The sequence below is a fragment of the Monodon monoceros genome, unplaced genomic scaffold (genome assembly GCF_005190385.1).
Source record: "Monodon monoceros isolate NGI ecotype Baffin Bay Population unplaced genomic scaffold, NGI_Narwhal_1 Super_Scaffold_16, whole genome shotgun sequence".
NCBI lineage: Eukaryota > Metazoa > Chordata > Mammalia > Artiodactyla > Monodontidae > Monodon > Monodon monoceros.
The window spans coordinates 97,220,778-97,247,864 of NW_021703772.1; the positions used below are offsets into that span (position 1 = coordinate 97,220,778).

The 27,087-nt window shown below is 35.2% G+C and overlaps 1 protein-coding gene across 2 annotated transcripts in view; it reads right to left on the reverse strand.

Moving 5' to 3' along the window:
* SLC35F5 (solute carrier family 35 member F5) overlaps positions 1 to 27,087 on the reverse strand; it is a 43,951-nt gene that overhangs the window by 6,843 nt on the left and 10,021 nt on the right. Inside the window, exons 5-13 of one of the 2 annotated variants that reach the window (XM_029226092.1) lie at positions 24,501 to 24,563; positions 22,559 to 22,640; positions 21,584 to 21,774; positions 16,486 to 16,567; positions 15,649 to 15,736; positions 13,646 to 13,710; positions 11,122 to 11,226; positions 7,799 to 7,958; positions 3,119 to 3,209 (exon numbers count right to left, since the gene is read on the reverse strand). In XM_029226092.1, the coding sequence (XP_029081925.1) occupies positions 3,119 to 3,209; positions 7,799 to 7,958; positions 11,122 to 11,226; positions 13,646 to 13,710; positions 15,649 to 15,736; positions 16,486 to 16,567; positions 21,584 to 21,774; positions 22,559 to 22,640; positions 24,501 to 24,563 (927 nt within the window). Of the gene's footprint in view, positions 1 to 3,118; positions 3,210 to 7,798; positions 7,959 to 11,121; positions 11,227 to 13,645; positions 13,711 to 15,648; positions 15,737 to 16,485; positions 16,568 to 21,583; positions 21,775 to 22,558; positions 22,641 to 24,500; positions 24,564 to 27,087 lie in introns of those variants that run through there. The other variant, XR_003794043.1, reaches the window with a different exon arrangement.

Sequence of the window (27,087 nt, forward strand, 5' to 3'; positions counted from 1 at the left end):
AAAGCAACTGACAAAGGATTAATCTCCAAAATTTACAAGCAGCTCATGCAGCTCAATAACAAAAAAACAAACAACCCAATCCAAAAATGGGCAGAAGACCTAAATAGACATTTCTCCAAAGAAGATATACAGACTGCCAACAAACACATGAAAGAATGCTCAACATCATTAATCATTAGAGAAATGCAAATCAAAACTACAATGAGATATCATCTCACACCAGTCAGAATGGCCATCATCAAAAAATCTAGAAACAATAAATGCTGGAGAGGGTGTGGAGAAAAGGGAACACTCTTGCACTGCTGGTGGGAATGTGAATTGGTTCAGCCACTATGGAGAACAGTATGGAGGTTCCTTAAAAAACTACAAATAGAATTACCATATGACCCAGCAATCCCACTACTGGGCATATACCCTGAGAAGACCATAATTCAAAAAGAGTCATGTACCAAAATGTTCATTGCAGCTCTATTTACAATAGCCCGGAGATGGAAACAACCTAAGCGCCCATCATCGGATTAATGGATAAAGAAGATGTGGCACATATATACAATGGAATATTACTCAGCCTTAAAAAGAAATGAAATTGAGCTATTTGTAATGAGATGGATAGACCTAGAGTCTGTCATACAGAGTGAAGTAAGTCAGAAAGAAAAAGACAAATACCGTATGCTAACACATATATATGGAATTTAAGGGGAAAAAAATGTCATGAAGAACCTAGGGGTAAGACAGGAATAAAGACGCAGACCTACTGGAGAACGGACTTGAGGATATGGGGAGGGGGAAGGGTGAGCTTTGACAGGGCGAGAGAGTCATGGACATATACACACTAACAAACGTAGTAAGGTAGATAGCTAGGGGGAAGCAGCTGCAAGGCACAGGGATATTAGCTCGGTGCTTTGTGACAGCCTGGAGGGGTGGGATAGGGAGAGTGGGAGGGAGGGAGACGCAAGAGGGAAGACATATGGGAACATATGTATATGTATAACTAATTCACTTTGTTATAAAGCAGAAACTAACACACCATTGTAAAGAAATTATACCCCAATAAAGATGTTTAAAAAAAATAAAAAATAAAAAAAATAAAAATAAAAATGCAGATATAGTTGATAGAATGATTTCATGAATATTCAACTAAAAACCCTATTTTAGAACTGAAAAAAGCAAACTTTATAAAGGTAAGTAAAACTCTAGATGACTTTTAAAGGCAAAGTTCACTTTTAACAATGCAGTTATTTATATGCTGCTGAATAATTAAAAAAACATTTAATTTGATTTCCAACAAGCTATGAAGACAATTTTTTTAAATGAAGACATTTATTAACAATGAAAACTGCCTAAGTAAACAAAAAGAGTCTAACTCCTGAATATATCTGAATATAAACCTGAAAACAATCAGGGATGCTTCCTATTATACCAAATATCAATAGGTTAAAAAATATATACATTTTAAGCTCAATAAATAAAGTTGATAAATGCTAAAATTTCAGAAATTATATATAAATATGCTTGGATATTAGAACAAAAAAAACCCCAGGAAAGTAGGTTTCTCCTACCATGTTTCTATTAGAGGTCTGGGGCATACCCTGCTACTTTTACCAGAAGGTATCTTCCTGCCCTCAATTCCCACCAAAGGCCCAGCCTACTCATTTAACTGATTCCCTAATCTTGATGCAAAGACAATCAAGAAATGACTGTTGGTATGTTTTTCTAATCTATTATATATACACACATTTTTCCCTTGTGTTTTGCCTTCATCTTAAAATATTTGAGCAAATGACATAATCATTTAATCAAATTAAATCTGCTGTTACAGTTCTTTTTAAAAAATTCAAAAGTAAAATTAACCTTCAATTTTTATTTTTCAAATCTGCAAAAAAGCCAATGTTTTCAAAGTATCAGTATGGTAAAGTTCATTTACACAGCAATCTACCAAAATCCTCTAGTAAGCAGCACTTCCCTAGTTTCACTAGAATAATTTTGGTTGATATTCAAGATTATGACCCTGAGATATGGAAAGACCTGGATATTATTTAAATCTATAAAAGGATTTAATGATGTATGACTTTACTGTTACATATATTTTATAATATTCACAGTTTTTGAAAATGCATGGTATATGTAAGATAAGTAATTCTCAATTACAAAGATTTCCATTCTTAACCATGACAGATAAATTAGAATTTATTGAACCATAAAACAAAATTAAATACCACAGAATTGTTTTTTAAATAAAGAGGATACATATCACTGAGAGTATTTTGCCTTTATCCTAAAAACTGCATGAAGATCTAAAGAAAAATAAAAATCTGATTTTAACTTCTACGCATTATAAGCCTTTGGGCTTTCAAGTATTTCTTCTTCAAATTATATTAAACCAAACCACACACACACACCGTTTTGTTACTTAATATTGGCATTAAAAGCTTACAAATATTGAACTGAGTGATAAAAGGCTACACATCTTTTACTGTGTGCCAGTGGCACATCTTTTTCTCCCTAGTACCCCTAGAAGCACTAAAGAAACTTCTCCCTTTGGGCTGCTGGGAGGGACTCTCCACCCCAATTCTCTTTTCTGCAATGTTATCACGGCCAGCATTTATCAAAAGAACCCTCACATTCAGACCAGGACTTCACAGACGAGGAAAGGAGCACCCGCCCTGGTGAGTCCAGACAGAAATGAGCAATCACTGAGAAACGACGTTATTCCTGTGCCGCTCACATCTATGGGAGTATTAACATAGTGTTAAGAAACCTTTGGAGTCTATGTTAGAAATCAAAACACTACTATTTATATGATTAAACTATATCCCCTATTCCATACCACTGACTCACCAAAGAACATCTGGAACATAATCAGCTCCAAAACTGGAGAACTATATATAAAGACACTGCCCTTAATTTAGAAATTAAGGAAAAATATTGAAAGGCTAAAAAATGTAACACATTACCCATTTCTTTGGTACTTTTTATATCTCTTTGTAGTAAAACAGCTTGGAAGAGAAGGCATCAAGTATTATTCATGGTCATCTTTATAATTTAGTCACATTCCTTACCTTTCATTAGCTCTGTTTTAATAATACACTTAAAATATCTAATAAATAGTTTGCCTTACCTTTTGCATACACATGTCAGCTATTATGGACAGAGGTATTGTAAGGCTTAGTGCAAGTGTGCCTATCAGTGATGAGGTAAGAAAGCAGCCCCTAAAAAGAAAAAAGAAAATATACATTTCCATATCAAAAAAGTAAAAGAACCAAAGAAAAACAATGATCAAAAACTATCTATCTTACAACATAGGCAAGAGAGATCAGGAGCAAAAATAAAAGCTCAGGATGGACTAAGACATAATGAAAAATAAAGTTACTAAGATCATTCTTACAGTTTATCTTCAAATATTAAAAATCCAATATATAAGTATACTAATTTCAAAAGACTTTATGCTATTTTCTAGATCTGCTTACAGACGTTATTCAACTTTTGATGTATAGCTTATATTTTATTAACATTTTTAATAAAACTGTCAAAAGAGTTGTTATAGTTTTGTGATATTGATACTCAGCTAACAAAGGAAACAGCTATATTAAAATTTCAGGACAATACCTCATAACACAGACTTTAACAAAGTGATAAGCCAACAGGTGGGTCTGTCATTAAAGCAAAAATATCTCACCCTCATTAAAAACTAAAGTAGTCTTTAGATGTGTGCTGCTCTTTTGATTTGGCTTAATATCGGAAAAAAAGAACTTGAGTATTTTTCAGGGATATTTCCTTGTGGTTTTTCATTTTTCTAGCAATTGTCCTAACCAAAACCTAAGCTCTTCATTTTATTTTCACCTTGAACTATCAATGTTGGTATCAAATTTTGACATACCAATTGCATATAATTTTATATAGTTGAAGGAAAAAAATGAAGGAAAGCATTATATTGAATAGATATTTGGGTATATAAGAAGAAAATGAATTATAGGCCAAGATAAAACCATAATGTATATAATTAGGACTACAGACCCATGGAAATTATAGGCAAGTAAATTCTAGCTCAGTGTATGTTAGGATTAACAATGCTGTCCTACAATAAAAGAGGCTATCTCTTGATAAAGTGTCACTTGAAGTATTCACCAGAGGCTGGACAATTAGTTCTTATTGATGTGGTAAAGAAAACTCAAGCGCTAGTCCACTATTCATGAGCTGATCTGTGAAAAGAGGGTTCAGGGATCAAATATCATTTTTTTTATTAAAAAAATTTTTAATTAATTAATTTATTTATTTATTGGCCACACTGCAAGACTTGCAGGCGGGATCTTAGTTCCAGGACCAGGAATCAAACTGGGGCCCCCGCAGTGAAAGCGCTGAGTCCTAATCACTGGACCACCAGGGAATTCTCTTGTTGTTGTTGTTTTTTTAATGCAGTATATGTTCTTAGAGATTTATAATGCAAAGTAGAATCACACTGAGTCTGAGATGAAGTATTAAAAACCCTGTTTGACTTACACCAGCTTTTCCCAATTTAGCTGATGGCTGAATACATCTGATTTATTTTTTTTAATTAATTAATTTACTTATTTATTTTTTGGCCGAGGCACGCGGCACGCAGGATCTTAGTTCCCTAACCAGGGATCGAACCTGTGCCCCCTGCAGTGGAAGCGCAGAGTCCTAACCACCAGACCACCAGGGAATTCCCCATTTGATCTATTATTCATTCAACATGCTCCAGGAAATGCTAAGACAGAGGACTAGGTGGATAATCTCACATCTATACTAGCAGTACAATATATGGAGTTAACAGTGCACTTAAAAGAATTTTTTTCCAATAAACAATGAGTGACAAGTACACATCTTTAATTTCCAAAAAATTCACAACTGCACTTCTAAATCTTTAGTATACTACTCAGCACCTGATTATATATGCTGAAGTTTGTTGTCTACTTATAGTTAAACATACAATAATCTTGCCTTCCTAGAAAGAAATCATCATACACGCGAAGGTTATGACTTCTGATTTAACTATTTTTAATGATCTAAAAAGGTATAAAATACATAGATATGCTCCTTATAATTGTTTTGAATTACCAACAACACCTAGAATTGAAGGGATATGAAGTTTGTTTCATTACTGACTAACTTACTGCTTTTGAGTTGTAACCATAAGTACTCTTAAATGCTTGAGTGTAGAAGTATATCTGAAAAATAAACCTTTTTGAGGTCCTGAAAAATCCACCCCAGGTAAGGATAAACAAAGCTTTGATCATAATATATGATCCTGAGTGTCCAGTTTAGTCAACAATAAACACTCATATACACAGTTGGGAATATACATTGTGTTCCTTCTGTAGAGAATAACTTTGCAATTCTCTCAAAATCAAAAGTCTACACGTTTGGGGCTTCCCTGGTGGCGCAGTGGTTGAGAGTCCGCCTGCCGATGCAGGTGACACGGGTTCGTGCCCCGGTCCGGGAGGATCCCACGTGCCGCGGAGCGGCTGGGCCTGTGAGCCATGGCCGCTGGGCCTGCGTGTCCGGAGCCTGTGCTGCGCAGCGGGAGAGACCACAACAGTGAAAGGCCTGCGTACCGCAGAAAAAATAAAAAGTCTACACGTTTGATTCAGTCTTTTCAGTATTTATCCTATAGAATACTTACATGTATATGCAAAAACATATATGAGGATGTTCAATGCCATATTATTTACAAAGCAGAAGACTACAAACTAAAATGTCTCTCAAGAAGGAACTGGTAAAACACATTATGTTCTGTGCATTATGTTACATAATAGATTGGAGCATAACAGATTAGAGTACTACATAGGCTTTAAAAAAATGAATCTAGTGGCTGATATGTAAAGATTTACAAGACAGTAATTTGTGTACAGAATGATATCCATAGTTTGCATGTTAAAAATAAAACAAATTGGAGTGGGGAGGATTAAGAGACTGATAACACACTTCTGTATATACAGACAATTTTGCAGAAGGCTTTGAAGTTAATAGTGGTTGCCTCTGGGGAAAAGAAATGAAAATGTGGGGCAGAAGGGAGATTACCTTTTCATTGTAATCCATTTTGTACACTTTTGTATGGATTACTCTCTTAATTTAAAAAAAGTTAAATACAAAAAGAATAAAAATATTTCAAAACATGTTATTTATTATTTAGCTACAAAATTTTCCAAGGGAGCAAACTCAGGAAAGCTCACATAATAGAGAGATTACATATGTCACAACTCATATTCATTCAACCCCAAAGCCTACATTAAAATCTGCTGACATAATGAAACTCTAGTGTATATATTTATTAAAAATAACTCTCTCGATAAAGAATGAGTATTTTAATATTTGTAAATTTGTGGTATAGTCCATGTTTATTATGAGTCTCAATGTAATACGAACCATACTAAACCTTTCTCTCGTCTAATATCCAAAAAATTTTTTAAATTACTTCTTTCAAATATGTAAAAACTCCTTGCTTTGAAATTTTTTAATCTAAGCTAAACTTAGAAAAGTAGGGAGTACAAACTTCTGTTAAAATACAGTGAGTGCATAATTGTTTAAAGCATATGGTTCACCGGGTTGAACCCTATGAAACTGCCATCAAAAATGGTTTAAGATCAACAATTCCTTATGGTGCAACTAAGTTCAATCAAAACACTACCAGTAAGCAGTTTCATCTGCCCAGAACCAAGAGTGGAAAGAGGCAAGAGAAATGATAGAACAAAAGAAGTGACAGGACAAAAGAATGAGACATATGGTATATATTAATATATAAAATAAAATATATAATTCTTTTTGGTTAAAAAAAAACAAGCACCTCAAATAATTTGTACAAAATGAGCAGATTTTGATACCAAAGAGTTTTAGATCAGCAAAGGAATTTAATTACACAAATTACTACATACAAAGTAAATCTTTAAGTACTACACGAAAGGGAGTGAGTACAGAGGATATCAAGAAAATACAGATATTTCCTTAATTGGAGAGGGGAAAGAAATGTAGGCAGAGCATTAAGGAAGACTTGATGGAAAAGCCTATTTTTGTTGCAGTCTTTTGCAAGGGAAAACTAGTCAGTAGTCTTAAATGGTATATAATAAAATACATTTAGGAGTTTAGGTACAATTTGTGTTTCTTTTTAAGTTCGTATTAGATGGAAACAGGAGTAAGTATTAAGCTCTCTATTTGAAGTTTTCTTAAACTCCATATATGATACTGCTGTCAAACTATTTTAAGATTATTATCATATATCAACATAGTTGATATTACAACATATCAAACTACGTTAAAATCTCAAGTTAATCAGAGCTTAGGGTTTATATATCTGCCTCACTCATATGAAAAGTCCTGAGAATAAACAAAACAAAAAAGTCTATGAGCAACCAAACAGACATTCCAAAGTCTCCTGAATAAGCAAAGTCCCCAGATTCTCACTTAGAATTCATGTATTCATACCTGGGATACACATCTCCTAAGTGTGACTGTCCATTAGATAATGATGCCTTTAATTAGCATAACACTCTACTTTCTAAAACATTCTATAAATTCAGATCATTCATATTCATTTATTCGTTCAGCAAAATTCACGAGCTCCTTCTATGTGCAAGCCACTACTCTATGCAATGGGTACACAGAAATTAAAAAAACAAAACACAGTTCCTGCTCTAATGGGGTTACTGTATTAAGCTATAAGTGTGTGGGGTGGGAAGGTGCACAGGAGGGGCCATCAGAAGACAGAAGAAATAGAAATGCTTAAACTAGCCAAAAGTCAATAAACTCATAACTAATAAATCACAGGGTAATAAACAGTACATACCACAACCACAGGAACTCTGAGAGCACTGTTCCAATAAGGCCATTAATGATAATGCACATTAATACTACTTTATTGGGAAACTCAAAGTCCTCAAATCCAGTATAATGAAGTAAAAAGAAACCTGGCCATAAGAGCAGCAGATTAAAGAGACCTACAAAACCTAAACATGTATAAAAGAGAGAAAAGTTAGTAACTGTGATTTATTTCAATTTTCCAAACTTATAACTCTACAACAAGAAAACGTTAGATTTTGCACAAAGGGCTTCAACAGGTTTCCTTAACTGAAATTTCTGTTACTTTTTTTCTTTTTCCTGTTGCTTTTGTTTTTAAGTAAGTCTTATGGAGAGATCAACACAAGAAAAAACTTTATCAAGCAACTGGTGATCACTGAGTCTTCAAGGTTCAACTATCCCACTGTATGGAGCAACTACTGCAGAACAAACCACTTAGAACAATTCAGAAAGAAGGGTTGCTAATCTTAGATTATAATAATGTAGTGTCCTAGAACTTAAAGGAATAACTGGTGCGTGTATTCAGCCTAAATTATTAAGAGGAACTAGACAGTTTACTCTCTGATTCGAATCATATTTATGTTTAAAGCACCCGTGCTATGCTAGGAGTAATGGAGGAGGGTCCCCTAAAAAGATAAAATTTTTGCTTCCCGCCTTCCCAAGAGCTCATAAGCTAGTCTGTGAGATTACACACATACGCCAATAGCTATTCAAGTATGAACTAAGCATGGACTATGTGTAAAGGAAGGCTATAATATTTAGTGGTTAAGTGTGTGCTCTGCAGTCTGATTGCCCTGGGTTCCAATCCCAGCTCTACAATTCACTAGTACTGTAATCTTTAGGCAAACTTTAGGCAAGATGCTCAACCTCTTGTAAACCTCATTTTCCAATCTATAAGTGTAAAACAATATTTAATTAGGTTACTAGGAAGATTAGACAAACATAAAATACAACACAGTACATGGCATGGAGTAAATAGTTAATAAAGGTTAGCTATTATTATTATAGAAACGTAAGCTTATATAAGACTACAACATGTGAATGTAAAGAAAAAAATATTATAATCTTATAGTAGTTTTTATTGGACTTTGTATATAGTTTAACACCACAATTCCACTATGAGATCCAGAGGTAACTATAGAGCTTTCCTAAAAGGAAATTAAATTACAGTAGGTATGTATTTTATATTTGCTGCTAAATAATAAACTAGTATTTAGGATGCCTAGTTAAATCTTAATAGGGCTGGAGCACCTACTCTCATCTGCTGCTGAAGACTCACAAGACCTGCCTTCTCTGAAGGACTGTCTTGGACAGCGACCAAGTCTGCCTTTCCCTGGAAGTCCCCACCCCTCCCCACTCCACACCCTGCGCAGCCCAATCCTAATGGCTCTAGGCCAGGACAGCTCTGAGGAGTGCCTAGACACATTACCTGCTCCCACTGTGCTCCCTGCCCAGGGACCTGCAATGAGCTGGGCCACGCCTCAACTGTACCAGAGATCGCGTGGTTCTCTCCCCTTCTCTATTCTTCTCCTCTCACGCCCTTGCCAGTCTTTCCTGCAGAGCACCCCTTCAATGGATCTCCCGCACCAAATCCCCGTCTCATACCCTGCTTCTAGGAAACCCAACTTAAGACACCTAGTGATAAAAATAAAAAGAAACAAAACAACACACGTACAGAAGGCTTGTATAGTATTAAAAAGTTGTTCTAATTAAAACAGCAAAATTTGGCATTATCAAGAACCAAATCTTTTCTGTTCCCTGAACTATGAAACCTATGAATACCCACATTTAGTAACAACTTTTGGATCTAGAGATAAAAGGTCCAAATCACTTCACCTGTTCTCTAGACCCTCCAGAAGGCAGCCACATGCACTTCTGCTCTTCCCTAAAGTGAACACTCCAGCACAATGGATCTACTCACTGTTCCCTGCTATGCTCTGCTCACATCCCAATGCCGAAAGAACCCTCCACGTCCCAACCCTAACTACGACTTCTCCAATCCTATCTAAAGCCCATGTCAAATTCATATTGCTTTCCATATCATGGCACATATGAAGATTAACCAAGTTATATGTCTGTTACTACTCTCCAATAAGAGTAAATAAGCAATTTTTCTTGAAAGCTGCCAATCTTAAAAAAAAACACTGTAAAACATTAACATTTTAATCCATTCCAGATGGAATTTTCTATGACTTTAAAATAAGACATCATTAAAATTATCTTCATATTTAAAGTATACTTATTGAATTCTCTACTTGAAAGGAACTTGAGTGATCACCCAGTCTAGCGGCTTTTCAAAGGTTTTATTTTTGTTCATTTTTAGGTGAAGATATACAAACTATTTTTAGCAGAAAAATCATTTCTACAAATTAAATTATAATGCTAAAAAACCAGCAAAGCAGAATTGCTCCAGCAGAAGCAGCAAAGGAGTCTGAGAACCAGACTCACATGTGCAATGCCACCTCCTTCCAACCTTCCCAGGATCCTCCGTAAATCAGCTACTAACCTAGTCCAATCTTCTCATTTTCAGATGAGTATGAGATAAATGAAGTTATAACAGCTAGAGTCCATGTCTCCTGGTTCCCTGTAAGCTGCACTTTGAATTCTCATCACCATGCTTCTTTATCTATTGATATTCAGATATCTTTTGTAAGATATCTTGTCAATGTGTTCTTCTTTTGCAATCCTAGATATCACAAGTTCTTTACTGAGCTGATTTCAGGCAAAGGAGAATTTATAAATCATATTAGGCATTTACCAAAATTAAGAATTGATGCCAGAAACTATAACTGGATAATTTGAAAATCTATGTCATAAAAGAATCTGAGTCTTAAAGTGCAAATGGAAAACCTTCAAAAGACCTACAATTTTTAGTAAAAACAAGTACATAGACTGAAACAGTATTATACGCATCATTTTGGGGCTGTTTCCCCAATCTTACACTTCAAAAAAGGCAAAATGCATAATACAACAGGTATACACTCACATACTTATAACAGCATAACCTGTCATATCAGTGAGGAAAATATCTGATTCACAGGCTGAAGACATTAATTTGAAAAAGGTGTTACAAGGAATGTCTTTACCTCACACTGAGGGAATGAGCGTTTCCTCACAGGTGCACAACTATGCAGAACAAGGTAAGAGAAAAACATTGAGATGGGACTTCATAATCTTTAAAATCTAATGATTTTAAAGAATCATATGGGGGAGTGGGGAGGAAGACTTCCCTATTCCCTCCAAAAAACAAAAATGAAAACCCTAAGTTAATCATTCAGAGTAAACAGCCTTACAAGTTAAACATAGTCTTACCAAAGAACATTGGAATATCCAATTTATCTTCTCTGTCTACTTTTCTCTTGATCATAACAATATAGACAGCATAGAGCATGGCTCCAACAAGAGACCAAATGGAACCTGTAAAAATCAAGATAATAATTTAAAGCATCTGTTCATTAACTCATTTATCACACACTTATTTAAAATCTGACACAGTCAGCTCCTATTTCAAGAAACTAGTATTCAAATATGAAAAGATAAAGCACAACCCACCTTATCCATGGCCTCCGGGAATATAGGAAAGAGTTTAAAGTATAAACAAATAAATGCAAAAACATTCACCTCAATGATCTAACCAATGTTATACATGTTATATTACCAACTTTTTGGTATTTAATTTTGAAATGCATACTTCATATTGTCCCCTACATAAGCAATTATGACACCTGACACAGCCAACTTAACAATGCTTCCTTCCCTCTCTAAGCTGTTGTTTATATTGTTCTCCCCACTGCTATGTATAATTTTTAATATACATTCTACCACCATTTTCAAGACCCTATTAAAGTCCCACCACTGCCACCAAGCATCCTCTTTCTACTCCACTGAATTTCCATCCTTGTCTTCTATTTTAGATAATGTAATACTTACTATAGTTAAATATAGTGTTATTTTATTCTCTAGGGGCTTCATTTTGTTAATCATATATTATTGATTAAAATCAAAAACTCCTTGACAACTGTAAACACATAATGTATACTTTTTAATGTTCTAAAATATCTAACATAATGTAGGGCTCACAGTACCTGCATAATAAATATGGATTCTCTTTAATATACTAACTCGCAAGAACATTTAAGTAAGCCTTTAAAAGCAGCTGTATAGGGCTTCCCTGGTGGCGCAGTGGTTGAGAGTCTGCCTGCTGATGCAGGGGACACGGGTTCGTGCCCCGGTCCGGGAAGATCCCACATGCCGCGGAGCGGCTGGGCCCGTGAGCCATGGCCGCTGAGCCTGCGTGTCTGGAGCCTGTGCTCCACAACGGGAGAGGCCACAGCAGTGAGAGGCCCACGTACCGCAAAAAAACAAAACAAACAAACAATAAAAACAGCTGTTAAAGGTGCTATCTGCCTGGTGACCATATTCAATACTTTAATCAATTATCCAAAAGTCCAGTGTTTCATTAAATCTATTTATTATTACTATTACTACTAAACTATTTTTAAAAAGCAAAGGGAAAGCATGTCAACAAAATCTCTCACACACACACAACAAATATATATATTGTTTTACACATACAGATCTGCTCTGGGTGAGAAAGAGGTAAGGCAGTTCAAGACACAGCTCCCTGAGCAGTAACCAGGAATAGTTTAGAAAGCACTGTTGTATTTAATAAACTTTAAATGTCTAAAGAAAGTATCCAGAAGGAGGGACTTCCCTGGTGGTCCAGCAGTTAAGACTCCACGCTCCCAATGCAGGGGACCCAGGTTCAATACCTGGTCAGGGAGCTAGATCCTGCATGCTGCAACTAAAGATCCCACATGCCACAACTAAAGATTCCGCATGCTGCAACTAAGATCCTGCATGCTTCAACTAATAGCCAGCGCAGCCAAGTAAATAAATAAATGAACATTTTAAAAAATAAATAAAAAATAAAGAAAGTATCCAGAAGGAAACCAGTTAAGCTAGATTTTGATTACCCTTCTTTTGTTAAATCTAAACAATGGATCAAAAACGATGTGTTTACTGTAGTAGTAACTGTTTCAGGCAAGAATCAAAAGTGAATGACAAAATTAGCAGGCAGGTACAAGCATGATGGATAGGATATATGTACAGCCTCAGTATCTCTTACAAGATGATTATTACTTACAAAGGGAAAAATCAGTAACTACACTAGAGCAACCTGACACACCACTTTAAAATTAATGTCACCAGTAATGGGACAAATCAACATCATGTGCCTTCTGATATGATATACTTATCAGGATACAATATCACTTCCATGGTATTCTTGCCAAAAATGCACAACATAAATTTAACCGTAAGGAAATATCAGACAAACTCAGATTGAAGGACATTCTACGAAACAAGTGGACAGTATCCTCCAAAAATATTAAAGTTATGAAAGACAAGAAAAGACTGAGGGATAGTTCCAGATTAAAGAAAACTAAGGAAACATGACAACTAAATGCAATAAATGATGTTGGACCAGGAAAAGAACATTAGTGGAAAAAATGGTGAAATCTGAAAAGGATCTACAGACTAAATAAAAATTATTGTAATCACTGTTAATTCCTGATTTTTAAACCTGTACTGTAGTTATGTACATTGTAAATAGTTAAGAGAATCGGGGGGAGTGCTATATGAGAGTTCTGTGAAATATTTTTTAATTTTTTTACATTATTTCCAAAGGAAAAGTTAAAGAAAAAAAAGGTCTTGTTAGTGCTCACCCTGTGTGTGTGTGTATGCACGCATGTGTGTGGACATGCACATGCATGATGACATGCACAGAACTTTTCTTGTATACTCTAACAGAAAGAATGCAGAATCAGATACTTACCTATTGGGTCTCTTCCAGCAGATTTTTCAGACTCTGACAGGTTTACCAGCACAACACCTCCGATGCTATGAGAATAACAGTCATTACTGACAAGTAAAATAATAAATTCCTTCAAAAGACTAACCTCAAAGATCAAAATTATTTACAAGTAATAAAGACTAATCTCAACTTTGGGTAAAACTATCAAAGAATTAATGATTTAATTAATAATATCTAACAATATTATCGGTATAGTATAAGTGCTATACTTATATTAACTCATTTAATCCACATAAAATGCCCAATATTACCTTATAAGGAAGGTATTATTATTATCATTCCCATTGTACACATGAGAAAATTATACATAATGCACAAAGAAATGAAGTAACTTGACCAAAATCACACAGCTGGGATTGAAACGCAGGCAGTCTACTTCCAGAGTTCAGTGTTCTTACCTGCTATGCTATCTTCTGCCTTTCAATTAGGAAAAAATTAACCAACTTGTCATCCCTCTTCCAATCTTTTTTGGCAATGTACAAATATCAAAACCCATATAAACCTAGCAATGGCACTAACTCTCACTGGTAAAACCAAAATTAATGGTAAAACTATCCTTAAATATTTAAATAACTAAATTAATCCCATTATTTTAATGTAAAAATAAGACCAAGTTAAGGATGTAGAGAAATCAAGATGTTATTCCTTCATTCAACTGTTGCTTATTAGCTAAACTTCAGGTTAAGCAATGAACAAGAGAGATGTGGTTCCTGTCCTCATGCAGCCTTATACTGTCTTTCTATTTCTATGTATCTTTCTACTTTTATTAAGACAATGAAAAGTTAGAAATAGGCATGAATTTTGAACAAAGTTGGATAAACCTCATCACTTCCCTATGACAAATATACTGTATTTCCCTAATGCAAAAATATGTTTGGCTAAAACATGGGCCAATCATGCAAAAAGAATAAATTCCTAGTGTCCATAGTCTAAATGGTAAATTAGTTGGTTCAACCAGATTGCCCATGGAAACTACCATGGTCAAGTTACCCTTATATCTAAAAGAGAGAAACACCACTTATGTGATTACCAGTCTCTACGATAATTGCCAGTCTCCACGATAATCACTTTCTATATACATCCCTCCAAACTTTAAAACAAGACTGCAAAGTAGTAGATGATATTATCATCATTTTGTCATCTAGGAAATCCTCTCAGAGAGTTTAGGGCAAGTGCCCAGGGGCAAAAAGCAGAGCTCTGATTCAAACCCAGCTGTGATAGTTCAGAAACACTAATCTTTCTGGTAAATTATTCTGCTACCTTCTCTGATTTCTGATTTTCTCTCACAAAAACAACAGCTTCATCAAACCAACATGGCTGTTTTGAGTATTGACTGTGAGCAAAGCTTTATGCTAGGCCTTTGATGACACACAGAAGTAGAAAACAAGGTTCTGACCTTCAAGGGTTTATAATCTCGTAGGGATACAAAGTTAAATAAAGTAAAAGATTTAAGTTAGTCATTAATGATACTTATGTATTGTGTTACAAACAGTAATACAAAATTGCCAGATAATTTATACAGAAATAATTGAAAGATTGAGGCTGAGACAATCAGATAAGACTGCAGGTTAGATTTCCAGAAGTGGGAGAAGTGAAAACTAAAAACTAAACAAAAAGCGGAACTTGTTTTAGGAAAAGGAAACAGAAACTTGGGAGCTTATGAGGATTAACATGCAGTTAAACGTGAATGTCAGTACAATACTTAGCAGTCCACAGTCGCATGAACGGGAACCAAAGCTGCTCTGGGGTCCTCCCTCCAGTTACCCTCCCCAGGAAGGTTTCAAAAACTAGCCAAGGATGTGATGCAGAGCTGAGTAGCATAATGTCCCTTTAAAACCTTTCATCCTCATCTATCTTTGCCTATACAGTATATTATAATATAAACTATCGTCTATCATTACCAGAAATGCTTTAAACATTGCATTTTTAAGCAGAATAAACTAGCTATTACACTATATTCTTACCTTAAAATTACAGCTAATAGTTTAGAAAGAGTAAATCTATCTCCACTGTTACTTGGAAACATTGCAGCAAGGATTAAGGTAAAAAGTCCTATGGAGAGAAAAGGATAAAAAAAAAGATACATTAGCTTAAATACTGTCAAAATTATTTAATACCAACTTGACTGTTTAAATAAGTTAATTAGACACCTAACTTTTAAACTAATTTTTGTCATTTTTAAATGACTAAGAATAAGACTGCAGTTACCTAGGCTGAAATGTTCAGAGATCACACATAAAAACAGCCTCCAAATGAAACCATGTTTATTTCAACAGTACAGATCAAGTACAGTCCTATTTATTTTAAAACTAATAAGAGAGCTAAACTGAGCATTCAGAGTAACATTCTGACCTCATCATAATCAAGCATGTGAACTAAAGTTATTTTTACAGCTTCAAAAATACTTTTTTTATCTTCCAGGTTTGGAAGGTGATTCAATTTTAAAAATAAAACACCTTTCATAGGGCAAATTATAGTTATGAAATAAGCAATTACATTTAGCCAAAGGGTTGAAAAAAAGATCTTTAGAAAGAATATGTGAAAGGAAAGATAGCTACAATACAGAGTCAGCCTATAAAAATTTAATATATTGTTGTATAAAAAATACTGTAAAGTATTGGAAGGAATATAAATAGCACAAGGCTATGGCACAAAAGTTAAAGATTAAATAGTAGTTATACCAATACACATTAGAAAGAATGAAATAATTTAAAACAAGATAAAAATATATGTATATGTACACATATATATCAGAAATAGGTCTTGAGTTATAATACAGATTTTGAAGACAAATTTCTTACCAGAAGTTGAGGACAAAATATTAACTATAGCAACTTTTGTGTCTGAAAGTGCTTCTTGATATGACAAATTTGCCAAAAACCACTAAAGAAATAGAAAATAAAGTGAAACCTAATAAATGACTTTTTATATTTGTCATTATAATTTATAGTCCCCTCCTTTTTTTCTCCCTCTAAATACTGCTATCATAAGTTTTAAAATCTGCTTTGTACTGAAAAGTCACAGGCCCAAAAAGAAGACAAACATTTATATCAGACCTAATATCTTTGCTATCCAATTTCCCTTAAGAAATTAACAACAGTTGGTTAAAAATTAGCACTGGTCAGGCTTTTTTAAAAATTAGGGTAAATTTAATATCAAATCAACATTGAAATTTGCTTTATCCAAGCACTGATAGTACTCTATTAAGTTTATCTAAATCAAATTTAGGTTGGGGGGAATTCTCAAACATTGAAATACGTACAGATGAATATAACATGATGAGAAATCGATTGAACAAGGTGATGCCTAAGGGGATGGATGGAACTAGCCAGATCGATAGACAAAAGGTTATATTCACTTTGGAAATTTTTAAGTGTCCAAGAAATTGTGAATTTACTGGCTAACTGTGATTGTTTCTCTGATTCTCAGTTTTGAGACATAATATAAAGAGGTCTCATAACTTTGAATATAATGAAGGAAGTTTTCCAGCTATGAGGATTTTTTTTCTTTTTTCCCTTTTGCTTGTCTAGGCTAGGTTCTTCTTATATTCCCAACCCTGTGCCTACTTTGATTTAGAGAATAAGAAATAGGACCTCTTTTGATGAAGCCTGGTGTGTGTGTGTGTGTGTGTGTGTGTGTGTGTGTGTGTGTGTGTGTGTGCGTGCATCCAAAGTTCATTATTTTTACTGCTATCAGATAATCTAATACAGTTTACCACAACTCATCCATTTTTCTGTTGATGGACACTTTTTGACTATTTCAAACAATGCTACCAAGAATATTCTAGCATATGCCTCCTGGGGCATATATGCATGAGTGCCCCTAATGTAGTATATACTAAGAAGCAGATTGCTGGGTCAAAGTAAATTAACTGCTTGTCTAACTGTTTTCTGTTACTTAAACAGACTGACTGGATAATCATATTCTACTGGAGAATGACTTGTCTCTATTAAGGGAGGGACATCTCTTGATATCTCTCAGAACTTGTAGTTAAGTGAGAAGTATAGTTATTAGCATTTATATTTCAAAGAAGCAGTATAGACACATGATCTTAGAGCTAGATCTTACTGCTAGGAGGCAGCAGATGGCTGAGTGTCTAGAAGTCTTCATTCAGTATACACTGTACTCAAAGCTAAAGCCAGACTCTGATTCCATCTGTAGTCCTCTGACTTCCTAATTTCACTTGACTATACTGTACTCAAAGCTAAAGCCAGACTCTGATTCCATCTGTAGTCCTCTGACTTCCTAATTTCACTTGACTATCTAAATAAGAAAATGAGGTTAGCAACTGGTAAGATGGGCAATATCAAATATATATGACAATAGGGGCCACAATCTGCTTGCAGTTGAAGTGCTAAAAAAGAAGCAGAGGGCTTCCCTGGTGGCGCAGTGGTTAGGAGTCCGCCTGCCGATGCAGGGGACATGGGTTCGCGCCCCGGTCCGGGAAGATCCCACATGCTGCGGAGCGGCTGGGCCCGTGAGCCATGGCCGCTGGGCCTGCGCATCCGGAGCCTGTGCTCCGCAACGGGAGAGGCCACAACAGTGACGGGCCCGCGTACCGCAAGAAAAAAGCAGCAGATGATTCTGCCCTTAATTATCTTTTGAAGATTCTCTACAAGAACAGGCCATGCTTGTGGGGTGATAATTAGCTTTCTTGACCCACTTTCCTTACCACTTTAATACTTAAATCCTGTGCTCATTTTCCAAACAATCTTACTGGTCTCTGCTAATGTGAGATAAAGAAATAAAAACAGACAACTTAGATTGCAGGAATCCAAAGAGTATAACTACTCATCATTAGCTATGAACTCTTTCCAGAAAGATCTTCCCATTCTCCAGCTCTCCCCAAACTCCATTCTCTGGCTTTCAAACCCAAGGCAGCCTCATCACAAAAGAAGACCATCTCAACTGCCCTCGGGTAAAAATTATCTTTACAATGTTTCCTTTCATTATTCCAGAGTTGAGGACAACCACTTACTAATAATTAAGCTGTCACAAATAATTTATATAGTATTTCATTATTTCATGAGTGATAATTCATTTTAAAATTAGCATAAAAGCCTGTATGACCTAAATTACATCTTACAGAAAAAATTAAAACACCATAAGTCCTAATGAGACAAGAATTAAAGGACTGGCAAATACAGTAATCATTAACTCCTTTTGACCTACAATGTACAATACATTAGCCACTAGCCACATGTGACTACTAAGCAAATGAAACGTGGCTACATTGAATTGAAATGTTTAGAAATTGAAATAAAAACTGAAATTGAAATGAAACAGAAACAGAAATTGAAATGAAATAGAAATTGAAATGCTTAAAAACTGAAACGTTTAGAAGATTTTAGTACAAAGAGTAAACTATCTCATCAATAATTTTTATATTGATAATATTTTGAAGTGTTTTACATACAGTGGGTTAAATAAAAATATAGTACTAAGGGACTTCCCTGGTGGCGCAGTAGTTAAGAATCTGCCTGCTAATACAGGGGACATGGGTTCGAGCCCTGGTCTGGGAAGATCCCACATGCCCCAGATCAACTAACCCGTGTGCCACAACTACTGAGTCGGCGCTCTAGAGCCCGCAAGACACAACTACTGAGCCTGCATGCCACAACTACTGAAGCCCACGTGCCTAGAGCCCGTGCTCCGCAACAGGAGAAGCCACCACAATGAGAAGCTCCGCACTGCAACAAAGAGTAACCCCCACTCGCCGCAACTAGAGAAAGCCCGCGCGTAGCAATGAAGACCCAACACAACCAAATAAATTAATCAAAAAAAAAAAAAATATATATATAGTATTAAAAGTAACTTGTTTCTCTCTCTTTTTTTTAATGTGGCTACTAGAAAATTTAAAAATACGTATGTGACCTGCATTTGCACATTATATTTCTATTGAACAGCATTGCTCTAGAGCTCATCCAAGCTTATCACTCTATGAAGTCGGGTTTCTAAAAAGATATATACCTGGACTATATTACTCTGACTTTCTACAGAAATGCCTTTACTTAAGATTAACACAGCTCCCTGCTCTTATAACTTACTTAAGGTTGATTTTTCAAAAAAGACTATTAAAGGTGGAAGCAACGTAAGTGTACATCAATGGATGAATGGATAAACAAAATGTTGTATATACATACAGTGGAATATTACATAGCCTTAAAAATGAAAAATATTCTGACACATGCTACAAAGATGAACGTTAAAGACACTGTGCTAAGTGAAATAAGCCAGTCACCAAAGGAAAAATACTGTATAATTCCATTCATATGAGGTGCACAGAGCAGTCAAATTCACAGAGACAGAAAGTAGAACGGTGGCTGTCAAGGGCTAGGGAGGTGGGAAAGAGAAGTTGTCATTTAATGGGTATAGTTTTAGTTTTGCAAGATGAAAAAAGTTCTGCTGATAGACAGTGGTGATGGTTGCAAAACAGTGTGAATGTATTTAATGCCAGTGAACTGTACACTTAAAAATAGTCAAAACAGTAAGTTTTATGGTAGGTATATTTTACCACAATTTTTCTAAAAGGCTGTTATCTGTACGTATCTACCTGTAAATCTGCTATACAGAATAGTGCCTTTCTACCTAAGAACCTATGAAATATATTCTCTCAGTTTTGAGTTAGGAAAAGTTTATTTTATCAATAGATGACAAACTGTGTAACTCAGGAAGTTTTCCTTTTTTCCTTTCTGCCCATTTGTCTAGAGATGAATTGTGTGCTTTCTTTCTTTCTTTCAATGGAAGTTCCTGATATAATCAACCCATTCCACAGCCGGTTTGCACCCTACACAGACATTATCTGTTTAGTCTGGCTCTCATCCACCCCTCCTTTTTAAACTTTTACTTTATAGATCCTTTTATCGTGTTTCCCCTCAAGTCTCCTTTAAAAATTAGGAGATATAATTAATAAATCTTAGTCTTGCCTTATTTAAAACAAGCAAACTGAAATCACAATAGCATAATCCAAATATATGAGCCTTTAAATTAACTTTATTACATATGTAATTATCATATTACAACTCCCGAAGATTCTTTTATTTGTACTCCTGAATATATTAATCAAGGTATCACTAAAACAGAGCTTATTCAGTTAGAGGATGGTGAAAAATTGGCTATGCAGTAAATATGAGAGGCAAAACTGTAAAGTAAAAAAATCTTGTTATCAGGCTAATAATATTGACATTAGCATTGTATTACCTAGTGGTTTAAAATGCTCAGTATAAATTTGAACCTTAAAGGCCCATACTAAACCACCTTGGAATAGTCTACTTCCAATGATACATATAGAAAAGAGCACTGAAATTCATTTTTTTAATTGTAAATCAGAGTTTACTAACTCAGACAAGTTATCTAATCCCAGATTAGCCCAAAATAATATTTTATTTGCTATATGAATACTTTATTGAAACATTAAGCATATTTTTGTTTCTATATTAAAATAATTAAGAAGCCATAAACAATATTATAAGAAACAATGAAAAAATGTTTACTATGAGTACTTATAAAATATTTGACCACATTTACATGAATTTAAAATAAAACCTCAAAAGGACTTATTTGAAGAAATTAATGCAATCAATGCAAACTCTTATCTGGACATTTACTAGTGCTTGTATATATCATAGTGTGAAATAACTCTATTCGTTATTCTGACCATGAGGCAATGTCAAATTCTAAATATACATGAGTGGTTGTAGTGTATAGTATTTATTGAATTCTTTTACATATGCCTAGTATTTATTACTTTTAACACTCTAATTTCCCTATGATAGCAGATAACAGAGTTTAAAGTCATGACTAAAGCAACCTAATAGTCTTAAACTTTAATACTATATTGTTGGTATGTCTACTGTCTTAAAAGTCAAATTCCAAACATATAATAAAGAGAAGACTTACCACAAAGCAAAAAAAAAAGCTAATTTTTGCTACTTGAGTTGCAGTTAGTTTCCCCACAGTTTTGAGTAAGGATTCTTGTTCTTTCACGGTAGGATATGACATGCGAGACAACTTAGCTTCCAATGCATGGCTTGATGGAAGCTGTCGAATCTCCATGATATTACTAAACCTTACACGAGACTTTTTGGGAGCTTGAAAGGAAAAGTAAAGTATAAAATCATTAAATGTTTCCCCTTGCATCCAAAAAATGTCACAAGTTTTAATTTACTTATAAATGCATATTATTTAACCCATCTATAATCATATTTGAACAGTCAAAAAAAAAAACCAGTTAAATTATTACATGGGACAGCTCTGCTCATTCAAAAGAGTTGGTGGGGAAAATGTTTCCATCTATAAAAAATTTTGAAGGTTTTAAAATGAGACCAATATTCAACAAAGTTTCAAACAACTGCCTGGTTCAGGATTAGAGTATGATTATTATTTTAGCATTTATAGTAAAAGTTTATTTGGATTTTTCCTCATAGATATCCAATTTATGAGAATTATTTTCCTGGTCAAGCACGCAGAACATTGTTCTGTAGTTCCATTCCTTGAAAGAGAATATCATGGATGAATACTGTGGGTTACATTGAAGCTGGCATTCTTTACCATGTTCAAAGAACCAGCAAAACTCCTGTAATTTGCTATCAAGGTCTTTGATGGCCTGGTTGAAGAGGATACTGTTCATTAATAAATATATCTATATATACATAATAACACCATAGAGATTTCTGGTATTTGGAAGTTATTTCCATTGAATTAATAAAAACGTCCAGTCAACTGGACAACTACAGGCTGAGCCAACACCACATGGAACAGAAGAACTGCCAGGTGATCCCAGGCAACCCACAGAACCACTAAGTTTTGGGATGGCTTGAATGAAGCTAAAACTTCCACCCACTTCTAGGTTATGAAATTCTAAGTTTTGCTTACATTTTTCAGTATCAATGTTTGTGTTCTCAGGTTTTTCACTTGGAAGATCATGAAATTTCACAGGAACATAAAGAGGTTCACTCTGGAATGCAGCAAAAACAGGAACAAATATAAACAAGTATAATAGCTGACATACTGGCTAAATTTAAGTGGATGGTATATAGACACAGATACCACCCAAAACAGGACTGTTCACCACCATGTTTACACAGCATAATTTTCCCAAAATGCATTTTCAAGACTTATACAGGAAACTGAAATGATCCACCCAAGTACAATGACAGAAAGAATCAATTTAAAGCTTAGAAATGTAATCACACAGCACTGGCACATTATGATATTTAATTTTTAAATGTCATAAAAACAGACCTCTCTCAGCTAACAGATTATCTCCCATTCCTTTTCATTCATTCTTTTAACATATACATATTGAGCTTCTACTATGTCAGGTGCTGTTCTAGGTCCTAGGGATATAAGAGCGAATAGAGACAAAGTCTCTGTCCTCAGTGATATAAAATAATCTAGTGGTAGACAACAGAATTAAAGCCAGGTTTGTCTAACCATGCTCTAAAAGTCTACATTTTTAAGTGGTTCTAAATCCCCCAAATGTTTTTGTAAATGTTCTTCAGATGATCTGTATTTAAGGCACAATTCTGTTAATTTAAGAAACAAGGCTGTTTCTTAAATTAACATAAAGTATTTTTTATTTCTTTAATTTATCTTTAACTCCTGATACAGACTCTGCCAATGAAAAATATTCAGTAAATGAAGAGACAATAGGATTTGGAAATAGATGGAGTCTCATTGTTGCGTTGAACTTTTCATCATAGCATTTGGCCTAGAACAATTTGACGTGTCCATCTTACAGATAATAGAAAAAAATAGTAGAAGAGTAGGCTGCCATCTCAACTCTGTCTTCTACACTGATAGAGACAACTGATATTAGTCTTGTTTTTGTTTTTTTCTGTTTTTTGTTTGTTTGTTTTTTGTGTTTTTTTGGCCGCACAGCGAGGCTTGCAGGATCTTAGTTCCCCAACCAGGGATCAAACCCACGCTCTCGGTAGTGAAAGCGCAGAGTCCTAACCACTGAACCACCAGGGAATTAGTCTTGTTGATGCTTAGGATCCCAGAGAAAAGAAATGAAATTTTCTCTAAGCTTCACAAACCATTCACAGCACCCGGTAAGCTACCTTGCAAGCAACTGTAGTTCTAAAAGTCAGAGAAACAAAAAACTGTACTGTCAGTAAGGTCACCAAGCTAGTGCTTCATAAATTGGTTATTAAATTTTAGAGTTGACTTTAAAATTTTTCTCAGATAGAATGCCACATTTGGAATAATATATTTTAAAGAGATGCCTTAGTAATGGTGTAAAAAGAATAGATTTTTACATACTCTCTCTCCAACAAGATAATAAATGCTTAAATAGAGTGACTGATAATTCCTTCATATGCTTGCTTATTATCTGTCTCCCTCCCTTCCCTGAACACACACTCTCACACACTAGAACATAAGCTGTATTTTGAGAGTCTAGAACAAGTGTTTAACATACATTAAGTGCTCTTAAAAATTTGTGAAATGAATAAGCAAACTGCTTATAGAGTCTCAGTGTCAAGTAAATGTATTTGTTTCTAAGTGGTAATAATATAATAACAAACATGAAGTGACAAAGTTGGTAAGAAACAAAGGACAAAGGACTTCCTTTACTATTTTCAGTCCTTAACTAATTTCCTATTCCCTTCTCTCCCCAGAGGTGGCTGAATTGCTTACTTTTAGGTCTCAGGTATCTCTAAGAAAGTACCAAATTACAACTCTCATGGAGAGCAGCCAACATTGAGATATATTTTTATTTTAATATAGCTGTGGTGCTATCAACGCTATTTCAGTCCTTCCCGCCATGGTCAACTCCACCTGCTCTCTTCCTGAGGAGAGAAGAAACACTTACCAAAGAACTATTCATAGTTGTATCTGTTGTGCAAGCAGCAAAGTAACCTTCAGCATCTGCAAACTACAAATAATGAGACATAAAATTCAATTAAACTCATGAAATAAAGTAGAACTACTGTGAGTCACAGCTCAAAGGAACAGAACCAAAAATCCAGAGCAGACCTATAAGGGTTTATAATCATTATTTTTTTTTAAAGACACCAATTGTACTTGAACATTTGTTACTTTTTTTTAAAATTAATTAATTAATTAATTAATTTTTGGCTGTGTTGGGTCTTCGTTTCTGTGCAAGGGCTTTCTCTAGTTGTGATAAGCGGGGGCCACTCTTCATTGCGGTGTGCGGGCCCCTCACTATCGCGGCCTCTCTTGTTGTGGAGCACAGGTTCCAGACGTGCAGGCTCAGTAGTTGTGGCTCACGGGCCCAGCCGCTCCGCGGCGTGTGGGATCCTCCCAGACCAGGGCTCGAACCCACGTCCCCTGCACTAGCAGGCAGACTCTCAACCACTGCGCCACCAGGGAAGCCCTATAATCATTATTAATAATAACAGCAGCTAATGCCAAGTACTCAACCATGTAAGGTAAGTATTATCATCTTTATTTTATTGATGAAGAAATTGAGGATAAGAAATTTCATCTAAGTAACAGAACTAGGATTAAAGCCCAGTTTAGTCTAACTCTGAACTTAAGCTCTTTTCACAATATTATAATAACATTTCAGATCACCAGGGAGAGGATGGGTGGGTTAGTGAAGAAGACAAATAACATTTTAGCATTATCATGATAACAGTGTTAACCTCAAGAATCCCCTAAATGGGTTCAGACACTGGACCACTTTGAGAACCAGTGTGCTAGTGCTGTAAAAGTATGCTTTTATTCACACCCACAACCACCCTATCATTTATCCCTGCTTAAAGTTTGAAGAGGTTAAATAACTTGCTAAAGATCACACAATCAGCAAGTGACAGAACAAGATTCAAACACCAGAAGCCCATGCCCTTAAAAAACCCTTATAAATCAGTAAGAAAGAGTCAATGTAGAAAAATGGACAAGATATGGACAACTCACAAAAGAATTCTACTGTGCAACAAATATATGAAAAACTAACCAAAAACACACAGATTAAACAAGATACCACTGTCTACCTATCATATTGGCAAAGCATTAGGGTTTTGCTAACAGTTCAATCTCATGCACTGCTAACAGACATGAATCAGGTGCAATTATTGTAGATGATAATTTAGCAAAAGGAATCAAAAGCTATATAATGACATTACTGTTTTATCCAGCAATTATACTTTTAGGAATTTATCCTAAGTAAATAACTACAGATGTGTACAAAGACATTCCTATTGAATTACAACAAAAGAGAAAGTGAAGGGACTTCCCTGGTGGTGTAGAGGTTAAGAATCCGCCTGCCAATGCAGGGGACACGGGTTCAAGCCCTGGTCCGGGAAGATCCCACATGCCGTGGAGCAACTAAGCCCGTGTGCCACAACTACTGAGCGTGTGCTCTAGAGCCCGTGAGCCACAACTACTGAGCCTGTATGCCACAACTACTGAAGCCCACGTACCTAGAGCCTGTGCTCCGCAACAAGAGAAGCCACCGCAATGAGAAACCCATGCACTGCAATGAAGAGTAGACTCTGCTCGCTGCAACTAGAGAAAGCCTGAGTGCAGCAACAAAGACCCAATGCAGCCAAAAATAAAAATAAATAAATTTATTAAAAAAACAATTGGGGAAAAGAAAAAAATGGTTAAAATGGTAAATTTGATGTTATGTGTATTTTACCACAATTTTAAAAAGAGAGAGGATAGAGAATTAAAAAAGAAAAAAAAAAGGAAAAGGATTAATGTAAAAAAGAGTTTTATGGGCTTTCCTGGTGGTAGTGCAGTGGTTAGGAATCCACCTGCCAATGCAGGGGACACAGGTTAAAGCCCTGACCCGGGAAGATCCCACATGCTGCAAAGCAACTAAGCCTATGTGCCACAACTACTGAGCCTGTGTTCTAGAGCCTGCGAGCCACAACTACTGAGCCCGCATACCACAACTACTGAAGCCCGTGTGCCTAGAGTCCATGCTCCTCACAAGAGCAAGAGAAGCCACCACAATGAGAAGCCTGCACACCACAACAAAGAGTAGCCCCCGCTCACCGCAACTAGAGAAAGCCCGCGCGCAGCAACGAAGACCCAACGCAGCCATAAATAAATAAATAAATAAATGTGTAAAAAAGAAAAAAAAGAGAGTTTTATATTCTTCATTATCAAAAATTCAGTTTCTACTTCACGGAAGATACATCACTACATAAACTGCCATTTCTTTCAAAACTTAAAAACAAGCATTTTATGTGACATTAATGATGGAATATAATTTGATTAGCCAAACATCTGAAATATGCCCTGAAATATGTTTTCATTTTAACATATAAACTTTGAATTAGTTTGCTTCTACAATCAACTTTACAGCTAATTAGATGATACTTATTTGATCTGCAAATGACCACAGACTCTAGATATTCTTCTTACCCTTTATCTTCCATCAACTTCTCCACATTAATTGATTTGGACTAGTTAAGTAAGTCTTAACA